The sequence below is a fragment of the Bubalus bubalis genome, chromosome 4 (assembly GCF_019923935.1).
Source record: "Bubalus bubalis isolate 160015118507 breed Murrah chromosome 4, NDDB_SH_1, whole genome shotgun sequence".
NCBI classification, from domain to species: domain Eukaryota; kingdom Metazoa; phylum Chordata; class Mammalia; order Artiodactyla; family Bovidae; genus Bubalus; species Bubalus bubalis.
In genome coordinates, this window is record NC_059160.1 from 7,227,465 (window position 1) to 7,239,423 (window position 11,959).

The following is an 11,959-nucleotide window of genomic DNA, read 5'->3' on the forward strand; positions in this document are numbered from 1 at the left end:
CATCGATTCCTCGGGGCTCAGCTTTCTTTATGGTCCAACTCTCACATCCATACATGACTACTGGAGAAACCATAGCTTTGACTAGACAGACCTTTGTTGGCAAAGTAATGTTTAAATTTAAATGTGCTACAAAATAAACTAGCAATGGAATGACACCACTAAAATTCTTTGTTTTGGTGTATTATATTTTGGATATCGAACTCACTGTTCCTGCCAATAACTGGTAATAAAACGACACTAAAACTACGGCAAAGGCGGTCCCTCCCTCAGAACGGAAGTCGTTCCGCGCTTGTGCCCTTTAAGGGGAGAGCCGCCCTCTTTAACGTCATTTCCGCTTCCGGCTGCGAGCGGCCATTTCCACTTCTTCCCTGCGACTTTTCTAGGCGGAAAGTTCTTTTCTAACGTCGCCTGTGCTTCTTGAGGAGGGACGGTACCACTGAACCGCAGCTATGGTGAGTGCGGGCGCCTGGTTGAAGAGCCAGGAAGTGGGAGACTCCGGGTTCTGTTCTCTCACTAGCTTGTCGGCTTAGAGCATGCGCGGTCTCGCCGTCTCGGCGAGGGGTTCGAGCTCGGACGGCCGAGTAGCCCCAAGCACTGTCTTTTCTCCTGGTCCGAGGTTAGAACGCTAGAGATGAGTCCCGGATTCTGTGATGGAGCGTCTGTCAGCAGTTAGTGCTCCTGGCCGAATGCCTCCGGTGAGCGGAGAGGGCCTGGGAGGGACCAACCCACGTGGGACAGAGTAGAAAGTCGGATGAGAAAATTTTATTTTATTGGTTTTATTTTTCTTTTGGAGGGGTCGCTAGAGAATGATGTGGAACCCTGGGTTTGGATCAACCTCCCCAGCTCCACTTTCCCATTGCTGAGGTTCAGGAGAAGGATATCTCCATGGGTCTACGCCTAGTGCCTGTCGCAAGTTACGTGTGCCAGGGATTAAAGGGGCCTTTGGCGTTTGGGGGCTTCCCTGGTGGCTCAGAGGTTAAAGCATCTGCTTGCAATGCGGGAGACCCCGGTTCGATCCCTGGGTCGGGAAGATCCCCTGGAGAAGGAAATGCCCACCCACTCCAGTATTCTTGCCTGGAGAATCCCATGGAGGAAGGAGCCTGGTAGGCTACAGTCCACGGGGTCGCAAAGAGTCGGCCACGACTGAGCTACTTCACTTTCACTTGGCGTTTGGAGCCTGCGTTGGGAAGGAACCCCAGCCTGGAATGCAGGAAAGATTCCTCCTGCGAGGCGGTAACCTCCGAAATCAAAAGTCCTGGTAGCACCACGTGCGGGGCTCATCTAAAACTCTTGATGGTCTCTAACTTTTTAATCAGATCGTGTGCCTTGGTACCTAGTTTTGGTCGGCACTTAGTAAGGAGGGAAGAGTTTGCAAAAACATTTCGACTTTCATAATGAGGTTTAATCCTTTTAACGGTTCTTGGATCCCAATGGATATCTTCCCTGCTGCCCCACCCCCATTTTGAGGTTGGTATGTTGCTGAGTCTAGAACTTGAACCTTCTAAACTAGTGCTCATTTTTCGGAGTTCCTTGAGAAGTTTTGGAATCAGGTGGTCTCAGTTTAATAATGCATTTAATTGCTTTTGCGCCTGGTATGGAGAGAGTGAGCATGCACTATTTGTTGTCAAATCAAAACTTGCAGGTTTTGGCTGTCTGGTGTATGAGGAGAACAAAGACATCAAGCTACGGGTTAAAGTTATCTAGCAGTAAGATTTCATTCATTCACTCATTTAATTAACCCTTCGGAAAATTAAAAGGTGGATAAATACACCCTAAGCAACTTTCAGCTGCTACTTATAAGGTCCGTGGTTTGGCTTTAAAATTGAGTGGAACTTTTGTTGTCGTTGTTGTTGACTTTTATTAAACCAATAAAGTGACTCCTCTTTCAGTGCAGTTCAGTCGCTTAGTCATATCCAGCTCTTTGCTACCCCATGGACTTGCAACAGGCCAGGCTTTCCTGTTCATCACCAACTTCCAGAGCTTGCTCAAACTCTTATCCATCCAGTTGGTGATGCCATCCAACCACCTCATCCTCTGTCGTCCCCTTCTCCTCCTGCCTTCAATCTTTCCCAGCACAGGGTTTTTTCCAATGAGTCAGTTCTTTGCATCAGGTGGCCAAGGTATTGGAGCTTCAGCATCGGTCCTTCCAATGCATATTCAGGACTGATTTCCTTTAGGATTGACTGGTTGGATCTCCTTGCAGTCCAAGGGACTCTCAAGAGCCTTCTCCAACACCACAGTTCAAAAGCATTGATTCCTCGGGGGTCAGCTTTCTTTATGGTCCAACCCTCATATCCATACATGACTACTGGAGAAACCATAGCTTTGACTAGACAGACCTTTGTTGGCAAAGTAATGTCTCTGCTTTTTAATATGCTGTCTAGGTTGGTCATAGCTTTTCAGAATCTGCCTGCAATGCGGGAGACCTGGGTTGGGAAGATTCCCTGGAGAGGGAAAAGACTACCCACTCCAGTATTCTGGCCTAGAGAATTCCATGGACTGTACGGGATCACAAAGAGTTGAACACAACTGAGTGACTTTCACTTCACTTTCTTCCAAGGAGCAAGCATCTTTTAATTTGCTGGCTGCAGTCACCATCTGCAGCGATTTTGGAGCCGAAGAAAATAAACTCTGTCACTGTTTCCACTGTTTCCCCATTTGTTTGCCATGAAGTACTGGGACCGGATGATCATAGTGGATCTCCTGAAGTCTCCCCCTTTTATGCCTTTGATGTTTATTAAGAGATGAGAATCCTAGTTCCCAGAGATGGGTGATTGGAAGCTACAGTAAAAAATATCTGGCATTTTAAAAAGTATATTTATGAGGAGTGATAGGAATTAAAGTGTTCCTGGGAACTTAACTGTTTAAGAGGAGGTTCTTAATTGTGACATTATTGGTGAGCATTAGATTTTGATGAGTTAAAAACATAAGTTGTGATTTCTCAGTAGCCATCAAAAAAATAAAGATAACTCCAAACCACTAGAGTAGAAAATGGCGGGGTGGGGGTGGGACACTCGAAGGAAAGAAAGTACAAGTAAAATGAGGATGACATAATTACAAGAAGAAATAGATGTGCAGTTATGTAGCGTTTAATTGATTGTGAAGCCAAAACATCAGTGTAAATAACACTATGAATAAACTTGATCTAGTGGTGGTAGTGAAACCAGTGAATACTGCACCCATCAATTATAGAAGATAAAGATTGATAATAATATAGACCATATTCTCTCAACTAAAATGCAAATGACTTAGAAACAAAGTGTAAAGAAGATATAAAGAACTCATGGGTCAAATTGAAAAGAATAAGGGAAATTTGAAAACAGAACTGAACAATAATGGAAATACCAAATATCAGAATATGTAGGATACAACTAAAGTATTGGAACATAAGATGGGGGGGCACTAAAAAGCTAGGAAAAGATCAAAAGGACAAAATAACGTGAAAGAAAAGCAGAAATTACTGAAATAGAAAACATATCTTGTTGTAAGGTGGACAGAATCAGAAGAATATTTGAAAAGTCCCCTCTGATGAGATTAATCTAGAAAATACGAGCAATGTGATATTTATAAATATAGGAACTTAGAGGAACAAATACCTGAAAACAATAGAATCAAAATGAATTAAAGTAGAAGTAGGAGGACTGAATAATAGTAAAGAAACAAAGTTAATATTGTATGTTAATTATAATTAAGAAAAACTAAAGTTTTGTTTTTCTTTTTTTAACTATAAAGTTTTTTAACATGGAAAAACTTTAAGTGTTAGTTGCTGAGTCCTATCTGACTCTTTGCAACTCCATGGACTGTGGTCCACCAGCCTCCTCTTTCCATGGAATTCTCCAGGCAAGAATACTAGAGTGGGTAGCCATCCCATTCTCCAGGCGATCTTGCTGACCCAGGGATTGAACCCTGGCCTCCTGAATTGTGGCATCTGAGCCACTACACCTACTTTAAACAATAGCTTTATTGAGATAATTTCATACCATAAAGTTCTTCTCTTTAAAGTGTGTAAGTCAGTGGTGATCATTTTGTATAGAAATATCAAATAACAGTGTTGTGCACCTGGAACTAACATAATATCATAGGTCAATTATGCATCAATTTTAAAAACAAGTGTGTAGTAGGAAAAAAATAAGTGTATAACTCAGTGGGTGTTCTTATATTTACAACCTTGTGCAACCAACACTAGAAAAACTTATAAAGGAGAAAAGTCTTGACTCATTCATCTCGTACAAAAAATGATAGAATTCAGTGCCAATTCATTTATAAAAGAAGGTCTTAAAATATTAAGGAGTAGTGTGAATTTTCTTAAGCTGAAATATCTGAGTAAATCTAAAAGATACTAAGGCTTTTGGAGAAATTATAAAGCTTTATTTAAAAGCACTAAAAAGTCAAGTAAATATATATGCTTAACTGGTTTGATAGATTCTGTATCTTAAAGGTGTTGTATCCTAATTGGGATTACTTTAAATCTACAAATCAATGCTGTCCCAGCAGGCTTTTTCTTTTTCTTTTCTATTTTTCTTGGTAGAATTTGAAAAAGCTGATTCTAGAATATATGTGCTTGCTCAGTCGCTGTTAGTCGCTTGGCCATGTCGGACTCTTTGTTACCCCATGAAGTATATATAGCCCACCAGGCTCCTCTGTCCATGGGATTTTCCAGGCAAGAATACTACAGTGGCTTGCCATTTCCTCCTCCAGGGGATCTTCCTGACCCAGGGATTGAACCTGCATCTCTTGAGTTTCCTGCATTGCAGGTGGATTCTTCACCACTGAGCCACCTGGCTGTATGAAGAAGAGCAAATAATTAGAGATCTTTCCCACTTCGTAAAACATCTTGAACTTCCCCTAATTTCTCATCACCCTGGGACCATGACAGATTGACCCCGTGCGTTGTGTTGGTGTGTGGGACCAGGCTTCCGGGTCCGAGCTGGTTCTCGACGTCACTTCCAGTTCCTCTGCAGTGGCGGGGGGGAGCGGGGGGAGGCGGGGGGGGGGGGAGGCTTCTAAGCTCTTGGGGGATCAGGCAGGAGACGATCAAGGTGGACTCAATATGGTGAGTATATCCACTGGGCCATTGCCCATGGGTCACCACCTCGAACCGCAGTGCCGCGTGCCGCAAGCTGTGTGCCACGGTCCAGCTTCCAAACCCAGGGTTAGACCGCATCACTTCGGGCAAACTGCTGGGTGCTCAGGAATGGTAATGTGGGCTGCACCCAGGTTATGTATATAATAAAATACATATTTGTAAAAAGAATCACAGGGAAAGCAAGTGAGAAATTTATAAAAAAAGTTAAAGTCAAGAGGTGAAAATAAGGTAGGAGAAATGGAATAGGCGAGGCACCACCGAGTTTGTTTTCTGTGTGTTGTTTTGCAATGGATCCAATGGGGTTGCATTTTATCTATAGGTATTACAGCATGCATCTGTAAAATGAGAAATTTCAACAACTTCGATGCCACTACAATACCCCCAAATTTAATAATTCGTTAATATCAAATATATAGTATTGTTCTCCCCTGGTTGCCGCTGCTGCTGCTGCTAAGTCACTTCAGTCGTGTCCGACTCTGAGCGACCCCATGGACTGCAGCCCACAAGGCTCCTCCGTCCATGGGATTTCCAGGCAAGAGTACTAGAGTGGGTTGCCATCGCCTTTTCCGCCTGGTTGCCACAGGCCTCCAAAATAAAGCAACCTTTCCTTTCCTCCCAGCACTTGTCTCTGGAGAATTGGCTTTCGAGCAGCCAGACCTGGGTTCCGGACCTGGATTTGGTAGTAGTATTAGAATCAAAGGCTGGGACTTCCCCAGTAGTCTGGGCTAAGACTCTGCGCTTCTACTGCAGGGGGCACAGTTTCCATCCCTGGTCGGGAAACTAGGATCTCCGCATGCACTGCAGGCAAAAAAAAGTGGGATGGAAGGCTTGATCAGCTTTTCTCCTAGCTTTCCTCTTTTCCCCCCAAGACTGCTTGATCATAGATGGTTTGTTCTTTAAGAGAGGCAGTGTGTCTAGTTGCTCATTCATTCGTGTCCGACTCTTTGCGACCCGATCAACTGTAGCCCTCCAGGCTCCCCAGTCTAGGGATTCTCCAGGCAAGAATACTGGAGTGGGTTGCCATGCTCTTCTTGAGGGGATCTTCCCAACCCAGGGATCGAACCCAGCTCTCCCGCATTGCAGGTGGATTCTTTACCTTTGAGCCACCAGGGAAGCCCAGAGAGGCAATGGTCACATGGTATTTTGTGTGTGTGATGTTGGTAGCTATTAAAATCAATACCTGGATCCATTAATTTGTTTGGATTAATTAACTAATTAGTATGGCTTGCAGGATGGTGCTGTTTAATTGTATCATTCTTTAGGTGGAATACAAGAGATGTTTACCTGCTGCTTGGTTACCTACTCAGTCTACATAGGAAAGGCTCTACAGTTTACTAGTTTTCAAAACAATGACTTTGGAACCACATAAATGCTTTATGTATTTTTAAGAATTTTAAGCAAACTAAATACAAAGGAACCTTAATTGTATATCAGATTGATAGCCACAAGGTAAAATATAGTTTGAATAACTTTTGAATATAGTACTCTGACTGGATGGTTTTAGTTGGATATAGTGTAAGATTAAAAGGAAATTTTGACCTTGGTGGGTTTATAGTTGATGGAGGTAGTATTGGTATAGCAACTCTGAAACCATTTTATGTGAATTGCAGGGTAGAGTAAATGAGAAAATACTTTGGTGTTTTGGAAACCAGGATTCTTACTGAAAACTGAAGATTAAAATATAAAGGAAACAGAACATTGTGCTGGGTTTCTATATATTATACCTGTTTAGATTTAGTAAATTAAATGTGTATGGGGGAGGGAAGTAGGGAAGCTCCCTATTGTCCCTCTCAGTTTTTGGTTGGAGTACTTTGTGACTTGTCTGGAACAACTTCTGGTTCAGTTTGACTCATGCTTTGATTTACCCCCAACAGACCGAGGCTGACGTCAATCCGAAGGCCTACCCTCTTGCAGATGCCCACCTCACCAAGAAACTATTGGACCTCGTTCAGCAGTCATGTAACTACAAGCAGCTTCGAAAAGGAGCCAATGAGGGTAAGGCAACCAGAGGATGGTCCGAAAAGAGTGTTACCAGCACTGTCCCAGTCTGGGGTATGGACTAGATTTCCAAGATGGAAAGAGGGCTGGATGCTTTTGATTAGGCCCACCATGGAGACTTAAGAGCAGCAGCGTGTGTGGCATGTGGGCTAGCACTGGGTCACAGAGATAAGCAGTCAGGAATAAACATTTGAGGGGGTTTCACTGGTAGCTCAGTGGTAAAGAATCCACTCACCAATGCAGGAGATACAGTTAGAACCCTGATCTGGGAAGATCCCACACGCAGCTGAGCATCTAAGCCTGTGTGCCACGACTATTGAGGCTGTGCTGCACAACAAGAGAAGGCACTGCAGTGAGAAGCCCGCACACCACCACTAAGAGAGTAGCCCCTGCTTATAACATCTAGAGAAAAGCCCAAGCAGCAAGGAAGACCTGGAACAGCCAGAAATAAAAATATAAATTAAATAAAATGATAAGAATTTGAACAGTGCTGTGGGGTGTTGAACTTGCTTGGTGAGTTAACGTGTGGTGTGAACTTTCCAAAGTGTTGATCATGGCAGATTGGGATGGAAACTCCTGATCCTTGGTCACAGGGCTGGAGAAGTGCTGCATTGCACTGCTTCCTGCTGGTGAAGCTTGGGGAGTGTGGTAGCAGAGGACAGGAAAAGAAGGGCTCTTTTTAGGATTTAGAGTGTGTTTTGACAGAACTGATGGGTTTGATGTAGAGTTTGAGGAAGGCATTGGGGATTTGATGCTTGGCTCCCCATCTCTTCCCAAGGCCACTGTGGGACAGAGAATTGCCTAGTCCTGGACATTTTTGCCCATTTTTCTTGCACCTGTTTCTTTTCCTTGGAAATTGCTTTGTTGTGGCTTCCCTGCCCCAGCCCCCATCACCTGTTGACTTCATGTCCTTCTCTCCACAGCCACCAAAACCCTCAACAGAGGCATCTCTGAGTTCATCGTGATGGCCGCAGATGCGGAGCCCTTGGAGATCATCCTGCACCTCCCACTGCTATGTGAGGACAAGAACGTGCCCTATGTGTTCGTGCGCTCCAAGCAGGCTCTGGGGCGAGCCTGCGGGGTCTCCAGGCCTGTCATCGCCTGCTCCGTCACCATCAAAGAGGGCTCACAACTGAAGCAGCAGATCCAGTCCATCCAGCAGTCCATTGAAAGGCTCTTAGTCTAAACCGGTGGCCTCAGCCACACTCCCAGCTGACTCCTCTCCACCCCAGCCCCCCCAGAGTTATGTATCATATTGTCTGTTAGCATGTAGTGTTTCCAGCTACCTTCTGTTGTTATAAAATATTTTAATGCTCAGTCTGGTTTTTGCATTTTTGTACTGTTGTCTTGTTTTATAGGTTGTCAGCCCCTCCCCTAATCTCCCCTTCCTCTCTGCCATCTTATCCTCCCTTTTAGAAAAATGAACTAACGCCAAGAACAGGTGGAACAGGCTGGATGACACCACTTAAAGGCAGGGAAGAGCCGAGGTAGAGAATTGGTTCCAGCTTTCAGGGGCCTGCTTCCTACTGTGCAGGGCATGATGGCATAACTGTCTGCTTATACCCCTCGTTCCCGGTGTACAGGATTGTTGCACACGTGTCTGAATCATCGAGGGGTTTCCTTTGCTTGCAGGGCGTAATGTATCATTTGGGGAGGAAGCATGTGTTCTGTGAGGTTGTTGGGTGTATGCCCAAAGTGTCGGTTGCTGATGTACCCCTGCTGTTTGCTTTTGGTAATGATGTATTCCCCCCCCAACTCCCACCTTTGCCCCCTGAGGGTGGCAGGGCAGCAGCATACCAAAGAGACGTGCTGCCAAATTCCAGAGGCGCCCTGGTGAATGAGACATGGGCCAGGTGACCTAGGTCTTGAAGGCATGGTAGGAGGTTCTGGAATGGAGGATTCTGGGCCCATCACGAAGGACTGACTGGAAGCTGCAGCAGAGATGATGGAATCCAAGGAAGCATCCTCGCTTTGCTGAATGGCAATTTCTTCAGTGGACCCTTGTACCAGCTCTGAGAGCCGTTACCCGGGCCTGTCTCCTGCTATGATGTGGGTCAGATGTGTATTATTCTCTGTCCCACCAGAAGGACAGTGCTAATGTGTCATTCTTGTGAGCATCCTAATAAAGCATACATACATTCATTTCCCAGTTTAAAGAAAGTGTGATTCTTGGTAGGTGTCCAGCTGATACTTGATTGAAGCATTAGAGTGGTTAATAGTTTCTTGTAGTTTCTCTGTTTTCACCAGGAAGCTGTGCAAAAGCCGTCACTTCCAGATGATTTCTGGCGGTTCAGAATATTCAGACTTAATCATTGAGGTGTTGCTGCCACTCTGGAAGAGGATTTCTCAACTTCAGCACTGTTGATATCTTTGCTTGGATAATCTTTTCCTATAGGAGCCTGCCCTGTATGCTGAAGAATGTTTAGCAGCAAACCTGGCCTTTACCCACTAGAATGTAACCACTCCAGCAGTGGGTTCCTAGGGAGGCTAAAGCTACCCTGTCCTGCTAAAGCCTGTTCTGTTCCTACTGGGCTAGTAATCTCCTTTGGCTCACTCCAGCATATGTATCTTTAGGTATCATACTGTAAAAGACAGAAATAATTTGGGGGTGAAGGGAGATCAAGTAATCCAACCTCTGGAATTTCCTGGCGATCCAGTGGTTAAGACTCTACCTGCCAATGCAGGGGATGCAAGTTCGATCTCTGATCCACTAGGGGTCCCACATTCCACGAGGCAGGTGGCGGTGGTGGTGGTTCAGTCGCTGTCATGTCCGACTCTGCAACCCTGTGGACTGTAGCCTGCCAGGCTCCTCTGTCCATGGGATTCTCCAGGCAAGAATACTGGAGTGGGTTGCCATTTCCTTCACCATGAGGCAAGGGGGAGGACTAAATAAACGCTTGCACAACTTCTGAGCCTGCGTGTTCTAAAGCCCGTGCTTGGCAACAAGAGAAGCCACCACAATGAAAAGCCTGTGCAACACAATTAGAGAGCAGCCCCCCAGCATGGCCACTAGAGAAAGCCCTTAAGCAGCAACAAAGACCCAGCGCAGCCAAAAAATAAAAAATAGCAATATGACCATGTCAGAATTGCTCTAGTGATGAAGAATGTTGAAGTGCTGGCAGGGCCTACAGGTGAGAAGGTCCCAGCTGCATGAGTGTCCAGAGTAAACCTCAGGCAGGACTGGCTTTCATGTGTGATACAGTCAGTTACAATGAAGATTACACATTCAGGGATAGTTTGGGGTCAAACCGGAAAGGCTGGATAGTTGTCATATCTCCTGGTCCATTATAATAGGTGTGTTTCCCTCTCAAACGGACTTGAGGTTGGAATTTGTTTGAAGGCAACGGAGAGGAAGTGGATGACTAGGCTCTCCCAGATTTCATGGTCCTGCTTTGCTTCTACGCTTTAAATAAGACATTAAAAGAGATGTCCCCTCTGCATTCGGCCTGGAGGCATATACACGTGTGCACAGACGCGTGCAGTTCTTTCTAGCAGCCCCGCCCCCACCTGCCTCTGCTGACTGCCACTCAGGCAGAGGCACCTCCCCGTTCCTCCCACCCCACGCGCTCTCGGCGCCAGGCGCCAGGCTTGCGGCGTGCAAACACACACTGTTTCTGCTCAGTGGCCGCGTGCCACCACCACCTGCGGGACTGAAGCGTGTGTGCAGTCTAAGAAATTGGGTAAGTTTGTGCTTTTTGAGCACTTTCTCTATTTACATGTTTTCTTATTTCATTATTCCACGTTATTATTCTTCTTAGTATGCAGGTCAGGAAGCAACAGTTAGAACTGGACATGGAACAACAGACTGGTTCCAAATAGGAAAAGGAGTACGTCAAGGCTGTATATTGTCACCCTGCTTATTTAACTTCGATGCAGAGTACATCATGAGAAGCGCTGGGCTGGAAGAAACACAAGCTGGAATCAAGATTGCCGGGAGAAACATCAGTAACCTCAGATATGCAGATGACACCTCCCTTATGGTAGAAAGTGAAGAGGAACTAAAGAGCCTCTTGATGAAAGTGAGGGTGGAGAGTGAAAAAGTTGGCTTAAAGCTTAACATTCAGAAAACGAAGATCATGGCATCTTGTCCTATCACTTCATGGGAAATAGATGGGGAAACAGTGGAAACAGTGTCAGACTTTATTTTTTTGGACTCCAAAATCACTGCAGATGGTGACTGCAGCCATGAAATTAAAAGACGCTTACTCCTTGGAAGGAAAGTTATGACCAACCTAGATAGCATATTCAAAAGCAGACACATTACTTTGCCAACAAAGGTCCGTCTAGTGAAGGCTATGGTTTTTCCTGTGGTCATGTATGGATGTGAGAGTTGGACTGTGAAGAAGGCTGAGTGCCGAAGAATTGATGCTTTTGAACTGTGGTGTTGGAGAAGACTCTTGAGAGTCCCTTGGACTGCAAGGAGATCCAACCAGTCCATTCTGAAGGAGATCAGCCCTGGGATTTCTTTGGAAGGAATGATGCTAAAGCTGAAACTCCAGTACTTTGGCCACCTCATGCAAAGAGTTGACTCATTGGAAACGACTCTGATGCTGGGAGGGATTGGGGGAAAGAGGAGAAGGGGACGACAGAGGATGAGATGGCTGGATGGCATCACTGACTCGATGGACGTGAGTCTGAGTGAACTCCAGGACTTGGTGATGGATAGGGAAGCCTGGCATGCTGCGGATCATGGGGTCGCAAAGAGTCGGACACGACTGAGCGACTGAACTGAACTGAGGCTTGAAAATGCCAAGTAAATTGCCTACAGTCATTTGTATGTGTGTGATGGAGCCAAGATGTAAATCTACTAAATCTGACTTGTGAGCTTACAAGAGCCCAACCAAATTATGTTTGGACATAATGGTTTTTCTCCCA

General features: G+C 45.3%; 1 protein-coding gene across 2 annotated transcripts; it reads left to right on the plus strand.

The window, feature by feature from the left end:
* Positions 1 to 293: 293 nt before the first annotated feature.
* Positions 294 to 9,226, plus strand: SNU13 (small nuclear ribonucleoprotein 13). Of its 2 annotated transcripts, none has more exons than XM_006068908.3 (3): positions 294 to 452; positions 6,961 to 7,081; positions 8,008 to 9,226. In XM_006068908.3, the coding sequence occupies exons 1-3, from the start codon at positions 450 to 452 to the stop codon at positions 8,268 to 8,270; spliced, it is 387 nt and encodes a 128-aa protein (XP_006068970.1). In that variant the 5' UTR covers positions 294 to 449; the 3' UTR covers positions 8,271 to 9,226. The 2 variants fall into 2 exon arrangements, with proteins under 2 accessions (XP_006068970.1, XP_044796741.1); XM_044940806.1 differs by lacking the exon at positions 294 to 452 and adding an exon at positions 566 to 695.
* The last annotated feature ends 2,733 nt before the right edge of the window (positions 9,227 to 11,959 follow it).